We start from the raw sequence: 21,033 nt of genomic DNA, 5'->3' as shown, positions 1-21,033 counted from the left end.
TAGAGCCATTACATAGCTTATCCAAATGTTGATAGCCAAATCTCAAAATCTATTTCCTGTCCACCACAAAAAAATAAGAAAAGTAGTGTTTTCACTGAAATATTAGCCTGCTGCTTAGCATCCAAACAGCTGAGCTGGACTTTTAAGAGACTATCTTAGAGTTTGTGATTGGGAAAGGATTTTAACAAAATGCATACATGAATATAAAAGAAAAATCAACTGCTCTACTGCAGGGGTTTATTTCAATTTGCCAGGCACAATCAGGAGCCTTTCATGTGTAGATCAGGTCTAAATGTAGGAGAGCGCTAAGACTAGTTCCATAGTCAGCTTTCATACCATGCACTGTAAAGGAGAGGGGGAACAGCAGGAGGGAGCCAGCTTTCACACGGGTACCATGTGTTGCTTTCCTATGGCATCCAACTATGTTGCATCAAAATTCCTTTGAGCTGCTAAAACCGGACCTCTAGCACTGTGCAAGCCACTGTACAGTCATTTATCAGTCCCTCCAAGCCGGTTTGAACTGGGATGATCCACCACCTTTTGTTGTGATTGATTTACTTAATTTTATGATCACTGAATCTTTACCATCTGCTATACTAGGATGAAATCTTGGCTTTTACTGTATTTGATAAGAGGTGTAGTGTCAACCTACACTATTGTTCCTCTGTATCCTAAATGCTCACCTTCATGCCTCTGTCCTTGATTTTGTTGTGGCTTGTCAGCAAATGTTAGCAATGGCGATCTTGACCTCTGTAGAACAGGTAGGGTTGGGTCACTGAATGTTATGGTATCTTTTGCACCTGAAACGAAGAAAGCATTGGAAAGATTAATTCACTGATGGTAATGAGGGATCACCAGAGTGTTTGGTTTTGTTTAAAAATATCTTGCAGTTTACCTAAGTTTTTTCTGCCATTACAAAAAAAATGTAGAGTTATATGAAAAGTAGCTCTTATATACCGATACTGTCCGCAGAACAGAAAGTGAAACCACCAATATACTGCCGCTCAAGTGCACCAGCCAAATATAAAAAGCACATATTTCCATTAGCACTATCAGTTAAAGAGCAGTTTTCCAATTTGCTGAAAGACGACCAGCTGCTGTATTCAGCTGTAATCAGATCATATTAGAAGTGATGCAGAAAGTATTATTTTTAGATTAAAGCGTTACACTTATACGGAGGAGATCATTTACATCTAGACTCTAGGAGTATACCATACCAACAAGTATTTCACTGTCCTTTTACCCTCTACATTCTGCTTTCATTTCTGTACCCTCCCAATATTGCAAATGCAATTTTATACCCTTTTTTAATATAAATTGTATCCCCAAAGGCTTAAAATATTAGTAGAAATTATTAGATAGGCCAGTAGAGGAGCAGCAAACACAAACAGTAATAGTGCAAGAAAAAGGAGGGCTTGGGGATTTTAACCCATAGACCCATTTTAAGGAGTCTGGTTCCATTTCAGATCGGAAGGGGGTAGTTTCCCAGTTCCACTGTGGATATAATCTTGCAAGTTCTGTGAGGCCTACAGAATACTGCCAGCTGATAAATAATGTCTGAACAGGTGTTGTGCTCAGACCATTGCTACTGCTCTGCGCGTCTTCACTGAACAAACAAGGCAACATATTTGTATTACCATTGCTGCGTCCCTCCAAATTTGTTTGTGTATACTCAGCATTTTGCCTTACATCAGCGTCATCAACTATGATTTTCAAGAGGGATTAGTGATTTTGGCGTCCTCAATTTTTTGGTGTCCAGTCTGAAAACATTGCTGTTCAGGAAGTTCTGAGCACCCTCCCTTTAAGGCCAAGCCCCTTACTTGAGACAGCAAGTTGGGCTCCCAAAATTTCTAGTCACTTTTGAAAAACTTGGCTGTAAGCGTGCTTCCCTGTGTCTGTTCAGTATGTAACAAAGGGGCTCTGACCTGGGGGGGGGGGGGGGGGGGGGGGGAAGGAGTGGGGGGAGGAAGGGTGTCCTGTGTGTTTCAGCAATAAAATAACAACGCTTGAGGAGTTTGGCCAGGTCAAGATCAGAATCCCATCTTACACATCATTTGCATTTGAACTCTAACTCTTCTATAACAAATAAAATTATGGAGTTAATTAAAAGATAGCAGAGTGAGAGAAACTATAATGCAAGGGAAAATGGAGAAGTTTTCAGCTGAAAATTGGACGTGGGCAGCTGATGAGGCAGAACAAACCTGAGGGCTGTTTCAAATGGCACAAGCTGAAGGGGAAAAGGTTTTTCTCCATAACAGTGATAAAATTGTATGGAGAGATGGGCAGGGCTAGATGAACTGAGATGGCTGGAAGGGGAGTGGTGACACGAAAGATCCATGAGACAGGATGGAGCAAGGCCATGGAGATTTTTAAAAACAGAACTGGCTCCTCCTGAACAGAATGGGAACCAGTGGAGTTGTTTATTTATACACAGCATGTCAGATTCAGGAAAGTAAAACCTGAGTTGGGATGCTTGTGGCTTTCAGTACAAACACTGAAACAGAAATTATTTGACTCCCAACCAGCTATTATGTAGTAAACACGATCACTTTCATAGCCTCTCCTTTTGCCACCTGGGTCCACAAAACAGTAGTCAGAACATCATCCGGCTACATAAGCAATACTGTCTGATTAGCCCAAAAAGCCTTATTCATACATCATAACAGTGATTCATGTCCTTGTACACTGGAGGTTTGACCACTGCTGTACCATATTCTGTGAAGCCTGGTGCGAGTGGGGCTACCAAATGTAATTTTGATTGAGTGTTTGAGCTAGCTCACTTCTGTAAGTTATACGTCTCCACATATAGCTGCTGGAAGGCACATACTCCATATTATGAAGCTTTCAGGGGGGATTTCTGATTAACAATTTACAGGGCTGAAAATAAGCAGATAAACAAGAGAGTTATATGATGGCAAGGCAAGTTTGTTTCCTCCTTTCTCCAAAGGAATATGATGTTCCCAAATGGAGTCTCATAATCCCCTCAAGTTTTCACTTCTATTTACATATCCCATCCTAGGAGGTCAAATGTAACCACCTGGAAATATATACAACACTCCCCTGCAGATAAAACATACAGATCCTCAATTGGCCTAAAGTGGATGGCGGCTGAGTAACAAAAGGCACCTACAGCATTTCCTGTGATTATAAGAAGACTGAGTCCAAGTGACCCCACTGAGTGTCTCTAAGCTAGATCACACTTGGAAACAAAAGTGCATTTTTTATTTACTGCTTCTCTGGTTAAACAAAGAAATAAATGTCACTGTTTGATATAACTCGCAATTTAGTGTAAAATTCAGTTACAACTATTTAGTATCATCCTGCATTATCATTTCCCCCAATTTAAAAGAATTGTTTTGTGCAGCAGTCTCTATTTCCCTTGTGGCTATCTAACTCAAATGAACATCTTAATCTGACAGATACAAAAAAAGTTCAGATAACATTTCCATTTATTTACATGCTGTGACAATATTTAACATACTGCTAAAATTAGTTACTAAAAATATACATGTCAAGCAGAACCTACTCCCAAATCCCACTGAGACATTGTAGCTCAGGCCTTCAGGCAGCAAAAGAAAGGAAGAAAAGAGACAGTTATTGTATTAATATTAATTTGATGTCTTACCTAAATAGAATACAACGGAGCAAGAAGCTCTCAGCATTCCATTTATTCTATTTTATTTGTATGTGTTTTTGCAAAGACCAAACATTGCATTTATGAGACTATGAATTTCACTGAACATTTCTTAAACAAAGTAGAATGCCAATATGTTAAATACCCAGACAACTTTACATTAAATTTCTATTAGAATGTAAACCTATATTAGTGACTCAAGAGGATTATTATATCTGTATCTCCCATCATGAGGATTTGAGGAAAACCTAACATCAGGAGTGGAACTGGAGAGGTGTATCACTAGGACTCTTCAAATACATTTCTGAATATTTGTGGTTTTTGAGAAGTTTAGACCTAAATGAGATATGTTAGAACACATGGAACCCTATCTACAATAGTGTAGATACTACTAAACATAGCAGCAGTGGGAAATTGATAGCAAAAAACAACCTAGTGGGATGAACGCCAAGGAAGGTGGTTAAAGCAGAAACAATTAGGTGTAACGTGAGGAAAATAACCAAAAATGAATAATGCACATTTAATTAAAAGTGAGGTCTGTTAGGAAATGGATTAATCTCCTGTTACATGAGTAACTTAAAACAAAATAAAGCACTAAAGAATATGTTATAGGAAACTATCCTGTTCTGGCAGAAAGATGGATTTGATAATAGATCTTTACATTTCTAATTTCTCAGATTTTATAATTCTATGGACATTATAATAAATACAGCATATAGTACAAACCTACTATAGTTACTAAAAAAACAAGCACAAAATTAATAAATAAAATTTGTTGAAAAAACTGGCTCTAGTATCTTAAGTGTATGATTTTATACTAATGTTTAAATCAGATAGTTGAATATTTTTCAGCTACAACCCATGGTGATATTTGACTGTTTCTTGCATTCTCCAAAGTGTATTGTTTCTGCTATATATTATATCCCGATTTAAAATGTGCGTAAAGCCAGCACTTTCACAAGGGACTAGTAATTTCCAACTTGACACATCTTAAGCCTGATTTTCAAAAAGTGTTGAACACCCATCCTTTCAAAACCACTTGTCACTGAAACTTAGCTGTATTTTTAACCAGTTTCTCGCAAGGTGTACAATCAAATCCTCAAGTGCAAACAGACACCCAAAAACTAAACGCAAGGGATCTCATGAAACAGGGCGACAAAACGACAGATAAAATTCAGTGCTGATAAATACAAAGTAATGCACATTGGAAAACATAATCCCCATTAGACTAACAAAATGATAGGGTCTAAAGGAAAAGTTACCTACTGTAACTGATGGTTCTTCAAGAGGTGTAGTCCTTATCTGGATTCCACAGTGGGTATGCATGCGCGGCATGTACCAGAGCTGGAACCATTGAAAGCAGTGTCCGTAGACCTCGCATTGTGTATGCCTCGCATTGCCCACATGGTGCGTCCAAGGTCTCATATGTCTGTGCGGGTCGATGCCCCCTCAGTTTCCTCTTACTCCTAGGCATTGAGCCTTAAGCATAGGGGACAGGGGGCGGGACTGGAATCCAGAAAGGGACCACACATCTCAAAGAACCATCAGTTACAGTAAGTAACTTCCCCTTCTTCTTCGAGTGATGGTCCCTCTGTGGATTCCATCATGGGAGCGTAGCTAGCAGTAACCAGTATGGAGATGGGGTTAGGGATCCATAGATGCCCGAGTTTATAGAACTGTAGTGCCCACTGGCGCATCAGCAGAGGTGGCATTAGTCAAAGCATAGCGAGCCGTGCATCTGTGTATAGACGTTCAAGTTGCTGCCTTGCAAATGTCTTGCCATGGGACATCGGTGAGGACCATCGTGGTCACCTGTGCTCTTGTGGAATGTGCTCTGATCCGAGGTGGAAGCTGAACTCGAGAGAACAAGTAGCTTTCCTCTATGCAACGAACAATCCAATGGCAGATACACTGGGATGAGAGTGCACACCTCTTGCAGTGGTCCGCTATCGCCACAAAGAGTTTTGGGGAGGTTCTGAAGGGGCGAGTGCGTTGTAAATAAAAGGCTAGCACCCGTCTGATGTTAAGGAAATATAGGGTTCTCTCCCTGGTAGAGGAATGCAGCTTATGGTAAAAAACAGGGAGGTGAATTGTGACCCATCCATGCCTAGGGTAGCCACCTGAAAATGCCAAGATCAGGGCAGGCTGTAAAAGGAGAGCAGGTTCTCCCAACACTGGTGGGTGACACTGAAGTCAGACTTCCCAACCAGCCACAAACCGTGCTTCTGATTCCCCACACTGGTTATCAAGCAGCCAAAATAAAACATACACAGCCCCCTTTACTGCATTTCAGTCTCTGGCTCCCAGTTGGCCACTAGGTCCAGTAAAGAGATCAGTTATTTAAAGCTCTATGCTCTTTACCAAAAAGGTTTCTTCTGACCCCAAAGGGTCAGTCACAGTACCAGATCAATATAAGTTTGGATCTTACCCAAAATACCACACAGCCAGCCAATCCTTTAGTAAATAAAACTAAAGGTTTATTATAAAAAGAAAGGAATAAACTATAAGAGGAATGTTAAAGGACTAAAGCAATCAAATACATACAAATGATTTGAAAGTCCATATATAGATATATAAATAAAGTAGAATTGTGGAGTTTGCAGGCTTGTATAGTCCCTCTGGTATACATCCAGTACTTGGATGGGTCTCAGTCCTTTGTTTCACAGCTTCAGTTCAGTTCAGTTGTAGATGAGTTGATCCAGAGGTAGGCTGGAGACCAAAGATAGGCTAAAGACAAAATGGATGTCGTGCAGCTGCCTTTTATGTCCTTTGGCCTAGGCCATGCTGCTTGTGGAATTTTACAGGAATAAAATGGAGTTCATAGTCACATGAGTAAGTCCTGCTGACTCATCAGGTATATCACTGGCTTCTCCTCCTAGGACCCTTGTACCTGTGAATTTCTTAACGGGCCATTAAACAGGCTATTGCTACAGCCATCCTGTCTGGGGTGTCGCCCAGACACAGCACAATTTGAAATACAGATATATCAACCATATCCATATCTTCCATTACATATACAACACATGAACATAAACATTATCATCTTACTTAGCACATTATAGCCTTTCTAACAGTACCTGACATGGCATATCTCACATGAATTATTATGATTTTGACACACTGATGTTAAATAATATAATAAATGCCCCCCTCTCTCCCAATCCAGCCAGCGTGACATGAATAACTTGGCTGAGGTGAAAGTGGGAGGCTACTTTAGGGAGAAATTTGGGGTGAAGTCTCAGTGATACTTTGTCTTTATGAAAGATGGTAAAAGAAGGGTCTGCCATCATGGCTGCTAGTTCACTAACACGTTGAGCTGAGGTAATAGCTACAAGAACGATTGTCTTCATAGAGAGAAACAGAAGGGCACAGGAGGATAAGGGTTCAAAGGGCAACTTAGTAAGAGTGGAAAGGACAAGGTTCACTCCAAGCTGGAGTGGGGTTCCTGACTGTTGGGAACACATTAAGTAAACCCTTTATAAACCTAACAACAGATTGATGACTAAAAACAGTTGAACCCTCCACAGGTGGGAGGAAAGCGCTAATGGCCACTAGGTGAACTCTTACAGAGGAATGCGAGAGCCCTAGCTGCTGTAGGGAGAGGAGGTAGTCTAGGACGGTTGGAATACTCATAGTTGACAAGAGGTGATGGTTGTTTGAAGCCCACTGAGTAAAACATCTCCAATTGGCCTGATAAGATCTGGTCGTGGGATGGCAGCTGCATGTGAGTACCCATTGTACTGGGGAGAAGCAGGCATTGTCTGCCTGCAAGCCCCATCCAAATACCACACTGTGAGGTGGAGTGGTGCTGGGTTGAGGTGCTGAACGCGGCCGCTCTGTTGGGTAAGTAGGTTCGGTCTGAGGGGGAGAGGTATTGGAGGGTGGGTCGACAGGTGCAGTAGGTCTGAGTACCAATGCTATCTGGGGCAAGACGGGGCTATGAGTACAATCTGCGCCTGATCATGTTTCAGTTTGTTCAGTACTCGAGGAATAGTGGAAAGGGAGGAAAGGTGTACCAGAGATCCAGCGCACATGCAATGAGAAAGGCATCACTCTGTGACCCCTGTCCCAACGCGCCCCTGGAACAGACGAGAGGAAGCTGGTTCTTGCTGAGGCAAAAAAGGTCCCATGTGGGGGTTCCCCACCATCAAAAAAATGTTCCGGAGAGTGGGGTTGTGAAGTTCCCATTTGTCAGCGCGATGGAATGAATGACTGAGCTCATCCACAAGGACATTGTCTGTTCTTTGTAAATGTGTCGCTTGCAATGTTATATTGTGCTTCATGCACCAGTTCCATAGGTGGATTGCTTCCTGGCACAGGCAAAGGGATTTGTTGCCCTGCAGCACAGTGTATGCACAGTGAACTGCTCTCATTTCTAGGATGTTGATGTGCATCCTCGCCTCTCTGGGGGACCAGAGTCCCTGAGCTGTGTTGCCCTGTACGTGAGCTCCTCATCCCACTAGAGACGCATTTGTCATTAGGATCGTGTCTGGTTTGGGTTGGCAGAAGTATATGCCCACAAAACTTTGGAGGAGTCCCGCCACCGTGTCAGGGAGGCTAGCACTTTTGGTGGGAGGGAGACCCATTCGTTCTGGTGGTCCTTGTCCAGGTTGTAAACCAACTGTAACCAATGATGTAGACAGATGGAGTCAGGCATACGGTGTGACTGAAATAGATGCTGCCATGTGTCCCAGAAGGGATATACATCATTGAATGCGTGTGCGTGGGTGACATTGCACCCATGCAATAATGTTTGTGAGAGCGGTCTTTGGGAAGGAATATCCGCACTACCCATGAGTCCAGTGAGTCTCCAATGAATGTGAGGCTTCTGGTAGGGACAAGTGTGGACTTGTCCCAGTTGATACAAAAGCTGAGGTCTGTGAACAGATTTTGTAGGGTTTGGATAGTTACTAGTAGGTGTTCGCATGATGATGCCATGAGTAACCAGTCATCCATGTAGGGAAACAGTGAATGACCTCATTTTCTCATGTAAGCTGCCACGAAGGCGAAGACTTCTGTCAACACTTGCGGTGCTGTAGCTATCCCAAAGGAGAGAATGCAGAACAGATAATGAGATAGCCCAACTTGGAAGCGGAGGAATTTATGGTGGGCTGGGTGGATGTCTATATGGAAATGTGTCTTTCATATCGAGAGCCGCGAACCAGGATCCTTAATCAAGGGAAGGGGTAATTTGTGGTATCGTTATTATCCGAAATCAGAATTTGCAGATGAATTTGTTGAGCACCAGTAGGTCCAGAATGGATCTGAGATCTTCCCCTTTCTTTGGAATGAGGAAGTAGGGGGAGTAGAATCAACAGTTTCTGTATCAGGAGGGAACTCGTTCTATTGCTTCCTTTTTCAGTAGTGTTAGAGTCACCTGGTGAAGGAGGTAGATTTGTTTGGCATCCACCTTGGTTGCTCATGGTAGGCAGTGGGGCAGGAAGGAGTGGAATTCTATGGAGAAGCCTTGATGTACCACGTCTAACACTCGTTGTTCAGTGGTGATTTTGCTTCATTCATCATAAAAACGAGCAAAATGGCCTCTGAACTGAATGGGTAGCGATGAGTTTGGTTCAGAAAGTGGTTCACGGTTCTCTTCTTGAAAGTCAAAAGTGTTGTCTCAGGTGTTGGTGTGGAGTAGAGGTCACGGGCATGGTAGTTGAGGAGTAGTGAGGGCACTGTGGTCCTTGCCATGGGTGTTTTGGCTCCCAGGGTTGTGGAGGGTATGGCTGATAGGTCTGGTAATTGGGCCTTGGTTGAAATCAAGACCAATAAGCTTGTCAGTGTTGGAATCTGGTGGGACCAGTGGTATACAGGCCCAGTGATCGAAGTGTGGCTCTGGAGTCCTTGAGGGAATGGAGACTCATTTGTCTTGTCACTAAACAATTTCTGATTATCAAATTGTAAATCTTCCAGTGTCGTTTCAACTTTCTTTGGACTCCCCGAGATTTATAGCCAAGAGTTATGCCACTGAATAAGTCCTGATGCAAAGGATTGTGCTGCTGTATGGAGGGCAACTTTGGCGACCAATTTTCCTTCCTCTACTAAGGCCTTAAATTCTCCACATTTTTCTGCTGGTAGCGAGGTCTGGAACTCCGCCAGTCTAGAGTAAGACTGGAAGTCATATTTTGCTAGTATGGCTTGGTAGCTGGCCATAGGAAATTGAAGGCCCGTTGAAGAGCATACCTTGTGACCAATAAGATCTAACTTTTTTGCAGCTCGGTCTGGAGGGGTGGCTCTAGGGTGCTGTTGCTTGGCTCACTGTACCAAGGCTTGAACCACCAGTGAGTTAGGCGGTGGGTGCATAAAGAAGTAGTCTGCATTCTTGGCAGGTACCAGATACCTACATTTGGCCCATTGGTGTTGGTGTACAGGAGGCTGGGATGTGACAGATCACCCGCGCTGGCTGTAAGATAGCCTTATAGATTGTTAGTGCTATCCTAGCTGGACCTGCTGGCTGAAGGATGTCGATGAACTCATCCTGCAACTCTGTGACATCCTCCGCTGTTAATTTTAGTGTTGTTGCCATGCACCTTAGCAGTTCCTGATATTGGCCCAGATCATCGGGTGGTGATGCAGATGGCAAAATGATAGGGTCGGGTGGTGACAACGAGGCTCCCATAGGGGATGGTGGATCCATTGATCCTGACAGAGCAAATGGTACTGGTGGTGCCAAGGCTTCTGTGTATTCCCCCGATGTGGTATATACTGATGGGGGAGAAGAGGCTGTTGCCCAGTCATAATAAGGGTCCACCCTTACAAGTGGGGTCTATCCGAGCTTGCATAAAAGTCCTGAAGATATTTAAACCATTGCTGTTGTGGTGGCATTTGGGAGGACACATAATGCCATCTTGGGCTGCGTTGTGGGGGAGAAATGGTGCTTTGGTTCAGACGATCCATCAGATTCCGACGGTTCTGGTAGTGGCGGTGCCGTTGGTACATGCGGAAACGGTGGAGATTATGGAGCTTGTAATGGCTGTATTGTCGGCTGAGATTGCGGGCCTGGCGGTACCGGTGGAACCATAGAGCATGTTCACACCGGACGGTGGTGCAACAGAAGCAGTTCATCGTCCGGAGATGGTGGCCATATGTTATCTTGGGGGTCCTTGCGAGCTGAGTCCTTCACAGGTTTACAGAGTTCCGCTTTGGGGGTTCAAAGGAGATAGCTGTCCCGGAGTTTGCGGTACCAGGTCCGGTGGACTCATGGATGGTCCATATTCCATAAGGGCTTCAGATATAGACGGGCTGACAACATGTTCTGTTTTCTTGTCAGCTTTAGCTCTTTTGGGCGCCGGAGCCACCAAATCCATCCATGACGTCTCTCCGGGCTGGTCATTGCTTGGGGAGGGAACACGGCATTTAGAGGTGGTCCCTCTTGAGGATCCACTCGTGCCCATGACTATATTTCTTTTTATGTGGTTTTGACGGTGTTGAAAGCTCCACCGGTACCAATATGTTTGGAGACGTTGGTGCCATTGGTGTGGGTGGATGCTCCATGGGTCCATTGGTGCCACCTCTTGGTGCACACATGGATGCATAGCTTCCTCCGTAAGGAATTTTCTAAGTCTGAATTGCCTCGCGTCTCGTGTTCTGAATGGGAAAGATCAGATTCCCCCAAACAATATATGCATCGCGAATGTTTGTCGCTTACTGAGAAAGATCAAGGGCATGAGGTGCAGCTCTTGAAGCCCTCCTGTTTTTGGCATAGTCCCCCAAACGAACAGGGAGAAAAACTAACCTAAATCTTTAACTAATTTTTAACTTTTTTTTAATGACTTACTAACAATCCGCTAATTATTAACTAACAATTTACTAACTATTCTACTGCTAACAATGAAAAACATTTACTTGCTATTCAGGTCTGAAGAGAAGAAGGTGTTTCTTCTTACTAGCCATGCGGTGGTAAGAAGAAACTGAGGGGGCGTTGACCCGCACTTACATATAAGACCTCGGACGCACCATGTGGGCAACACGAGGTGTGCATGGGTCGACAGACACTGCTCTCAACAGTTCCAGCTCCGGCGCATGGCACGCATGTGTACTCATGGTGGAATCCACATGGGGACCATCATTCAAAGAAAAATTAGCTATTGCCAGTCAAGAAAGATCTTGGAATCATCGTGCACAATTCTCTGAAAACATCTGCTCAATGCATGTCGGTAGTCAAAAAAAGCTAGCCAAATGTTAGGAACCATTAGGAAAGGGATAAATGATAAAACAGAAAAGATCTATGCCACTATATAAATCCTTAGTATGCCCACACCTTGAATACTGCATGCATTTCTGGTTGCCCCATCTCAAAGTATATAGCAGAACCTGAAAAAGTATAGACAAGGACTACAAATATGATTGGGGGAAGGAACAGCTTCCATATGAAAGATTGAAAAGACTGGGACTATTTAGCTTAGGAAAGAGACTACTATGGGGGTATGACAGTCTATAAAATGACAAATGGAGTGGAGATAGAGAATAAGGGGTTATGTACCTCCCCCCCCTTCAGAGAACACAAAAACCAAAGGTAACACGATGAAATTAACAGGCAAAAGGTTTAAAATAAGCAAAAGAAAATACTTGTTCACACAGTCAACTTGTGGAACTTGTTGCCAGGGGATGTTCTGAAGGCCAAAAGCATAAACGGGTTAAAAAAAGCAATAGATAAGTTCATGGAGGACAGGTCCATCAAGGCTATTAGCCAAGATGGTCAGGGATGCAAGCCCTTGCTCTGGTTGACCCTATGCCTCTGACCGCCAGATACTGGAACTGAGTGACAGGGAATGGATCATTCAATTGCCCTGTTCTGTTCATTCCCTCTGAAGGATCTGGCATTGGCCACTATTGAAAGACAGGACACTGGGCTAGATGAACATTCTGGACATTGTCACGGACAAAGACACTGGCCATTCTTATGTTATGTTTTCCTGAATTTTTACTAACCTGGAAGACTCCACAAACCAGAAATTTCCAAAGTTCTCAACTTCTTCTCCAATTCTGCTACCCGATTACCTAGAATTCTGAAGGAAGAAAAAAAAAAAAAAAACCATGATATATCAGCTGAGAAAGAAAGGACTTATTTTCACAAGGATTTATTCCACACATAGATATGTGCATATGTGTGCATAAATTCTCCACAGTCAAAGCACATACATATTAACTTGTTAACTGTTATCTTTTGTTTCACTAACAATGATGGGCAACTCCCCCCAAAAGTTCAGATAAAATAATGTTTGGATGCTTACCTAAGCCACTCCGAAGACAGAAGTCCCAAATACATTTCCTGTATATTTTAGATTTACTATGAAAGAAATACTGTGAGACTAGCCCCTACGCTATTTCTACTCCTTTTCTGGAATGAAACAAGAAAACAGAGCAGTATGCAAATAATATCTTTGACCCTCAGAACAAGATTTGAATTGTTGCAAGGTATTAGCCTTAGCTTTGGGCCAGTTATTTTATCCAATCTGGTTTGCCCATCACACTCTCTTTAATATTCCTTTGCAACACTGCAACTGTTTGGTTCCACTGAGCAGGGTTTCACGTTAGTACTGAGCTCTTTGGTTTTCTTCCCTTGATAAACAGTCTCAAATTTTTTTTATAGCCCTTATCAGCTGCTCTCAGTTTTGACTGCGTTTCCTGGGTCTCCAAGACTTTTGTTTCTGATCCCTATGTAAATACTATCCACAGTTCTCCATCAAGATTTACCTTTTAGTCTTAAATTTTTATTTTTTTTCCAAAATCAGATATTTTGTATCTAACAAGAAAAGTTCCATTTTGTTATAAGTTTTGGAAGTGTTTCACCTCTAGAACAAGTCTCTAAAAATCAGAAGTCCTTAAATAAATCCAAAACAATATTCAATGGAAGGGAGAAATCTAGGGAATATCTACCCTCCTAGTTAGGGGGAGGAATTCCCAGCTCAAGGAGACACTCTTACAGAGCTCTAATCAAGCTAGCAGGCTCAAGATAGAGTTGACTATGGCGGTGGGGGGCCAGCTGCCCCGAATACATGCCTATCAGATACCGTATGCATGTTGTTGGGGAGGCTAGCCCCTCCCACAGCTCACACCACACTGTACTTTTAGCATGCTAGTTTAATTAGAGCTAGCACATGTATAACTCCTCACACTGGAAATCATACCCCTAGCTCCCAGTTAGACACACCCCAGAAGACACATCAATGCTAAAAGTGACCTGGTAGTGGTAGTGCACAGCAAATTATATGCAACTTTACATGAAGATATAGCAACAGGAAAAGACAATGAAGTTTTGGGCTGAATGTTCAGAGGCAGCACATCACAAACCCCGGAAGCAATAATCCCTCAACACTGCTCTGGTGGGGATGGAATACTGCACTCAATTCCACCTAGCCAGGTTTTTATGCTACTCCTATCTGAGTGCACTAGGCACCTGGGTACCAGAAAGAAACTGAAAACTGGAAAAAATTTGAAGTGCAGCAAAAAAATTAAGGGGCTATAGACATGATAAAAGATTAAAAAGAAAAGATTGAAAGGGGCTAAATATCTGTAGCCTACAAAGCATCTACTATGAGGGGCCTGCAAGGCACAGGATAAGGGTTTACAAGTATTTCGGTGGCATAAATACTCAGGTGGGAGAGGAAAAATGTAGGTAATCAAATAGAAAGGGGATGAAATGAAAAAAAAGGGAAAGTTTATGATAAATATCAGGGAAAGGAGTGAAGTGTATAGGGACATGAAAAGGTTTGTGGGTGGTAACAGAAGCCCATCAGCTGGGATACTTGGAACCAAAGGGTATGTGTACACTAGAATAAAACTCCTGCGGCTGGCCTAGTCTGCTGACTTGGGCTGTGAGGCTATAGAGCTGCACTGTAAACATCTGGGCTTGGACACCAGCACGAGCCCTGGGACTCTGTCTAGACTGCAACTGTATAGCCCTGCAGCCAGAGTTGGCTGACCCGGGCCAGCCACAGGTATTTTATTGTGGTATAGACATACCAACAACGGACAAAACATTGCTTCCAATGGCACATGACCAAATCATGCTCTGGCACAGGCACAGACTCTGACCAAACAGCTGTTTTCTTGTCTCTAATTTCAGTGAAATCTGACCCAATCTGCATTTTTATTTTATACATTTCCTTCCTAGTTAACTTTGAGACTCACTCTTAAACGATCTTGGCCTTACTTCTCTGTGGGTGCCTAGTGATGACATCTGCAAGGTAGACAGCAGCTTCCAATAAACTCTCAGCTTCCACACACAAAGACTACTATAGAAGGATTCCTGCCTCACTGCTCAAAGAACCCAATGGGAAAAGGTGGGAAGGACTGTTCAGGAGGGAGGGAAAAGAGCCTTCATTTACAGTGTGTGCATGTTCTGCAAAGGAGCAAGTGCTGTAGAGGTGGTATGCTACATGGGGCTTATTGCTAAAGACAATTGGTCATAGTTTGATATCTCTGTGCCACTGTTAATAGCAAAAGAGACTCCTTGGCATGAACGTCAACTCCCCTCCTCTCCTGGCAGTTTTGGCAGGAAAAGGGAGGAAGCTGCTGCTAGAGATACCACCAACATATCAAAAAAGCCACATGACCAAGGTTTACTGTCACTGTCCTTGTTGGTGTAGCAGTAGCTAAACAGCTTCCTCTAACCCCCTCTTGAATTTTGTAGCTCACGTACTGCACTCTCACAAGCTATTGGGACATGGTGTCTACCCCATTCCTATCAGTTGATCCTGTAATCAGGGGCTGGGGAATTCTCTGTCCTCTATGACAGGTTCCCAAGCTCTCAGAGGATCATTCTGTGCCTGCTCCCAGGAGACAAAGGATAACGCTTAACTGTGCTCCTTACCCCATGTGGCAGAGCCAAATGTCCAGCGGATGGGCTGAATGCTATTTTAGTTTGTTCTCAACAATACTCGTTTTTCCATACCCGTCTTCAAACTAAGTTAAGAAAACTGAATAATATATAAAGCCAGTGAATACTTGTCAGAATAATTTACTTGACTAATTATGGAGTCAGTTCTGAACACCTAGTTTGATTTTTGTTTTTTAAATAAAATGTGTTGTCTCGGCAGGTGCTGTAGAAGTGCAGAGCTACACTTTTATCAGTCCAATGTCCCTGCCCCCAGAACAATGAGTATTTTTAAAGAGTCTGTGGAGATGGGAGCATCAAATTCCCCTTTGTATGCACAGCTATCATCTCTTAACTGAGGATCTGGCCTGTCTCGATCTAGATGACGTAAACTGGCATACCTCCATTGACAAAAGTGCTCCTAGCAGCAGGGAGAAGTGCAATCTCCACTCCCTGTTACGGATGTGGCTGGCACGTCAAGAGCTAACCTGATCCTCTTGTCTAGGATCAGGTTTTACTGCCCATCTACTGCCCTTGTTGTTCATACACTGTGACAATTCCAGCTCCCACCTCACCCCCCCTCCTGAATTTAGTAGCTCACATGCTGGCTGGCCCACGCTCCCCAGTGATGCATGGACATAACCTCAGAGTTACACCAATTTACAGCAGCTGAGGATCTGTCCTATTCATTACATTTAGGAGTTTTGTTTTGTTCTCCTATTAGGGAAGGTACATAGCCTTTTCTCCACTGATAAACTCTCCCTGCTGTCTGGACAAGACTTATTTATACTGTCACCTCCCCAGTTCTGTGTATGACCTAGAAATGTCTGTTCATTCTCAGACTGACATTTCCTCTCATAGTCCTTCCTATACTGGAGTTAAAAGCCTGGACCTGAACTGGCTTTTAAGTGTTTATTTTAAAAACCAGCGCAAGCTAATGACATGGGCTACAGCAGTTCCTAACTTCTGTTGGGCCCAATCCAGAATGGTCATCTAATTCATGAGTAAATGAGTTAACATGAACCAGATACAAGCTATTTATAGCTGTTCAAGCCAAGATTTTAAGATCCTCTCTAGACAGGGCCTTAGATTCTCTAATTTGCATAATAATTCCATCTCACGGTGGATTTCAAAATCACACACAGAAGTTTACAGTCAGCTTTATAAATGTTAAGATGACATGCTTGGGAGAAGTATAGGTAAACTGCCTACAAAACCCACTAAATTACCATTCTCTAAATGTAGGCCAAAACACACACACCTCCACCTCTCCAAATTCCCTCGCAAAACTCCATTTAGCCGCTCCTGTTCACTAGCTCCTCTGGTCTCTTTGGAGCTGGCTTTTTAAAACCATTACCCCTGAGTAGCCCTGCCTCCTGGTTAAGGATTAATGGATGCTAAAGGGATTAGGGATCAATGCCTCATTAAGAAGGTCTCAGCCTTGCATTCCAACAGCAAGTGGCAAAGGAACCTAGGCCATTGTACAACAGTACTAGAGCAGAAAACTAACCTAGACATCTGTCTAATGTCTTATCTAACTGAAAGCTGTTACCACATTTTTGCTGCTGCTGTTAAACAAAAGCACTAGGTCTCTGGTAAATTAAAAAATAATTGTGTCCCAGCCTTCAAGCAGCGAAGGTGGGTTTAGACTTTGGGAATGGGTTAATTCGTTGGTGGGAGACAAATGAATTAACACTGATTCCGGATAGTCTTTCCTAGTCTTTTTTTATTTATAATATGCACATAGGAGTTCATCTTATTGCCTTTGGCAAAAAATGGATTAACAGCAAAAAAAAGCAGCAAAACTCACAGGCCTATTCCAAGTGCAATAAAAGACAACTCTGTGTTCTAAATCTCCAGCCAAAGTGCTTTTGTCTGCTGCTTCCAACTGTTGTGTGTATATCCCACTGCAAACACATGAAATCCCTACTGTACCAATGTGTGTTTGGCCAGTCACTCAAAGAACACTGACTCCACCTGGCCTGAGTGTGGGGAAGTGGGTCTGTTATCACTTTCACTAATCTGTGCTAATCCATCTCATTTTATCCTTCCTAACAAAGACGAGCCATTTTAACTTAGAATATTTGAAAAGAACTTCTTCCAGTGAGACAGGTTAGCAACTGATGTCTACAAGTCCTCACTCATGAGCACCAAGCACAGAAGACAAGACTGAATAGGGAGGGAAACATTAAATAGCCCATTTTCATTTTTTCCCCACTAGGTAATAATTATAAGATCCACCATTTTTACAGGTTCAAATTGTTCTCCCTGTGTTGCAGCAGACCAGCAGAGGGAGCACAAGTTAACTAAACACATTCTGGGAGCCATGCTCCAGGAACGTTGTTCATGCAGATGGAGCACAAAGTAGTAAATAAATTCAGTGGTTACAGGTGCCATCTGTCAAAAAGTTTGGGGAAGAAGAAAGGAAGAAATTGATAGAAGTTCAGAGATGTAATTTATTTTCCTAACGGCTCTGAAAACAACTGGCCGCTAAAAACACCTAATGCAACTTCACAGATTCCTCTGTGCAGCAAGGTCTCTGCTTAGGGGAGGCCAGGGGAAGAAAGAAAGGAACAGAAGGATGAAGAAAGACGATCCTTCTATCTTTTTGAGTTAGGTCATCTTTCCTCCCATTCCATTCCCTTCGCTTTCCAGCTTCCCCTCCCAGCCTGATCTCTAATTCACCCTTCCTGCATCTCCAACCTTGAGCAGGGAGGAATGCCTTTTTTCATGAGACCCGTCAGCTTCACCTCTGCTATGCTCCTGTCCCAGGTTTAAATTCTTTCCTCCCCTGTGCATCCTTTATCATCCTAAAAACACCCCATGCTGAGTCCACCTCTCGTCACCAGTTTGGTTTGCCTTCCTTTTTTCAGATATCGTCTGCGTTTACTGCTATTAGTTCACTCCTCCAACACTTTATATGGGTTTTTCAAGTTTTGTTTTAGACATCTGAAGCAACAAGGCTTCCTTCCCTTCCCTTGGGAGACTAGTCCATAGCCTAATACATCTCACTGTCAAGATGATTTTCTGCTAAACCGTCCTTTTCAGTTTCATCCTGTTGCTTCATGCTGTATCCAAAATAATCCCTGCCCCTCCTTGCCATTTGCAGCTTCCAAATATCCGTAGATTGCTTTGACTAATCATGGTTACCCGTAGCTATGTTAAATATTTAAATCTTAATGTTTGCTTGTAAAAGTTACTTCCCCCCTTCCAACTATCTTTACTGCTCTGAACTCACTCCAGTTTATCATTCTCTCTTTCATAGAAGCATCTAGAACTGAATGCAGTATTCTAATTCAGGTGTAGTCACAACAGAGCTGAAGGGAGGGATATGCCTTAGTGTGCATATATGTAGCCCAAAGGTGCAATGGACTTTTTCGTGCCACACTGCAGAGTAACATGTAATCAATCCACTGTCCAATACCATCATTAAATCTCTTGCAACTTTACTGCTTTTCAGGTTTGTGTCTCCTTCAATATCTGTGCACTCAGATTATTTTCCACCAAAAGCGTTCTTACGTTTCCACATGTTATTTTTCAGGCCAAGCTTCTAATTTCTATTGGTCCCTTCTCAGGCCCTATTAATATTTGCAACACTTTCCATTTACCAAAATGGGAGGATTATTTAAACTATGATTTGGGGAAAACAGACCAGTAGCAAGGGGCAATCAGGTCAAACTAAGAGTTAAACAAAGGCAACTATCTGGTGCTGCAACATCCATGCTGCTATTTTTAGTGCATTAGTTTGAGCAGATAGCAGGAGTATGTCTACCCAGGCTGAGAGGCATGCTCCGAGCTGTAGTGTAGACACACTCTTAACACCTACATAGCAATTTGTAAAGTTTACAGACAAGAACAGGTCAACTACAATGCAGGGCAATAGCAAAGAACCATGAAATAATAGGCCTAGACTGAAACATGGTGGAATGACAGAAGTCAATGAGACAGCCAGGTTGGAAGGTCCCTGGATTTCTCCTCAGATCCCCTGGTACTAATGTGACATTAGCCTTCCTTCAGCTCAACAGATCCTTGCTCTATCCAAAGCATGTAAGTATGCCTACGAACAGTTCCTCTGTTTTCGTTGCCACTTCTAAGAATTATGCTATGGATTCTACCTAGTATTAGAGTTATCAATTTTCAAAATGGATCACCTTTTCTAGTGCAATACAGTGTCCTTTAGTATTTCATCTTCCGTCCATGAAAGATATCTGCCAGTTTGTGGCAGCTGGTCCTGATGTGCTTTGATTGGCCTAAATTACCTCTAATTACCACTAGTGAGTCAGTGCTGCTAAAAAGCTAAACACAATCAAGAAATGCTTCCTTTCTAGTTCCCACTTTCTCATGCTGCATAAGGACACAGTCCAATGTCTTAATCTGTTTCAAAAGACAGTTATATATTCTCATGTTGGCTGCTACAGAAAATCCTACAGTATATGAGATAGCTCAATTTGATTAGACTAGGTAAAATAGTTAAGAGTACCGTCCAACATAAATAACATATTCAATCACAAAACAGACTAGGAATCATACAGTAGTGCTACAATCCAACAGCTTATGCCTCATAAAACCAATGTTCTAGCTATTCCAAAGTTATGACAATGAAGTTTCACTGAAGAGGAGTACAATATATCTGACTTTTCTTCCCTTCCGTATAGTTCTCATTTTCTATTCAAGAGCTCAAACATCAAATGCTAGTCTAAAAAGTGTTCTGAATACCTGTGTTGGTTTCCCCCAAATTCCAAGTCATACTACCTACTTGTTGGTTTGCCTTTGGTGTTGTATGACCATGTTTTTCTCATGGATTGTCTCCAGCAAGGCAGTAGCCAAAGATTTGAGATCTGAAATGGACTGGGGTGTGGCTGGTAGGCTACAACCATGATCCTCCGATAACAACTCTTGGACTAAAATGTTAAAACAAAAATTAGTCTTAGCTGTATGTGGACAGAAAGGTGATGCAAGCAGTTAGTCAGACTTAAAAAGCAAATCCACCCTTGTTTAATTACTTAGTTGAATGTAGATTTATTCCAACCAACCAGCAAAACAAACCCAGACATATAATACTCAAGCAGTCATAAAAAACAGTGGCTATTTGAACTGATCATTGTTCCACAGCAATTGCCAGCACAAATATAGGTAGACCCATTTTCTGCTTAGCTAATATTTCGTTTGGAAAACATATTTCCATTCAGTTGGAAAGAGCCTCATTTTCTATCTCATGACCTCCTGCCACAAGCAGAACAGGAATATTTTTCTTCAGTCCAGCTGAAAAGCTATGCCCACAAGGAAGGTTTCATTTCATGTTTAGAACTATTGCTTCCTTAAGGTTGTGAGAACCTTCCTCTGCAGTAAGAAAACCTGTGGACTCATTAACCATGCTCAGCAAGTGCACTGGCATCATCTCATTTGGTCATCTGCCGTGGCTAGAAACTATACCAATGTATGGAGAAGAGGACATAAAAAGGAGTCAGTGCTGGAGAACGTCTTGAATTTCAATCTGTCATCACAAGTACTGCTGATTTGGTATGTGCCTGTGTGTATGCAGAGAGGGCAAAAATCACAGTGCAGGAAACAAGATTTG

At 42.6% G+C, this 21,033-nt stretch overlaps 1 protein-coding gene across 1 annotated transcript in view; it reads right to left on the bottom strand.

Moving 5' to 3' along the window:
• Nucleotides 1–21,033, bottom strand: part of CCDC149 (coiled-coil domain containing 149) — a 74,409-nt gene that overhangs the window by 3,739 nt on the left and 49,637 nt on the right. Inside the window, exons 9-11 of the mRNA XM_067562564.1 lie at nt 20,212–20,356; nt 12,569–12,645; nt 684–800 (exon numbers count right to left, since the gene is read on the bottom strand). Coding sequence (XP_067418665.1) covers nt 684–800; nt 12,569–12,645; nt 20,212–20,356 — 339 coding nt within the window. The remainder of the gene's footprint in view (nt 1–683; nt 801–12,568; nt 12,646–20,211; nt 20,357–21,033) is intronic.

This window comes from Emydura macquarii, unplaced genomic scaffold (genome assembly GCF_026122565.2).
Source record: "Emydura macquarii macquarii isolate MOO-44397 ecotype Brisbane River unplaced genomic scaffold, CSIRO-AGI_Emac_v2 contig_2448, whole genome shotgun sequence".
NCBI classification, from domain to species: Eukaryota; Metazoa; Chordata; order Testudines; family Chelidae; genus Emydura; species Emydura macquarii.
This window is presented reverse-complemented; position numbering and strand designations above follow the sequence as displayed.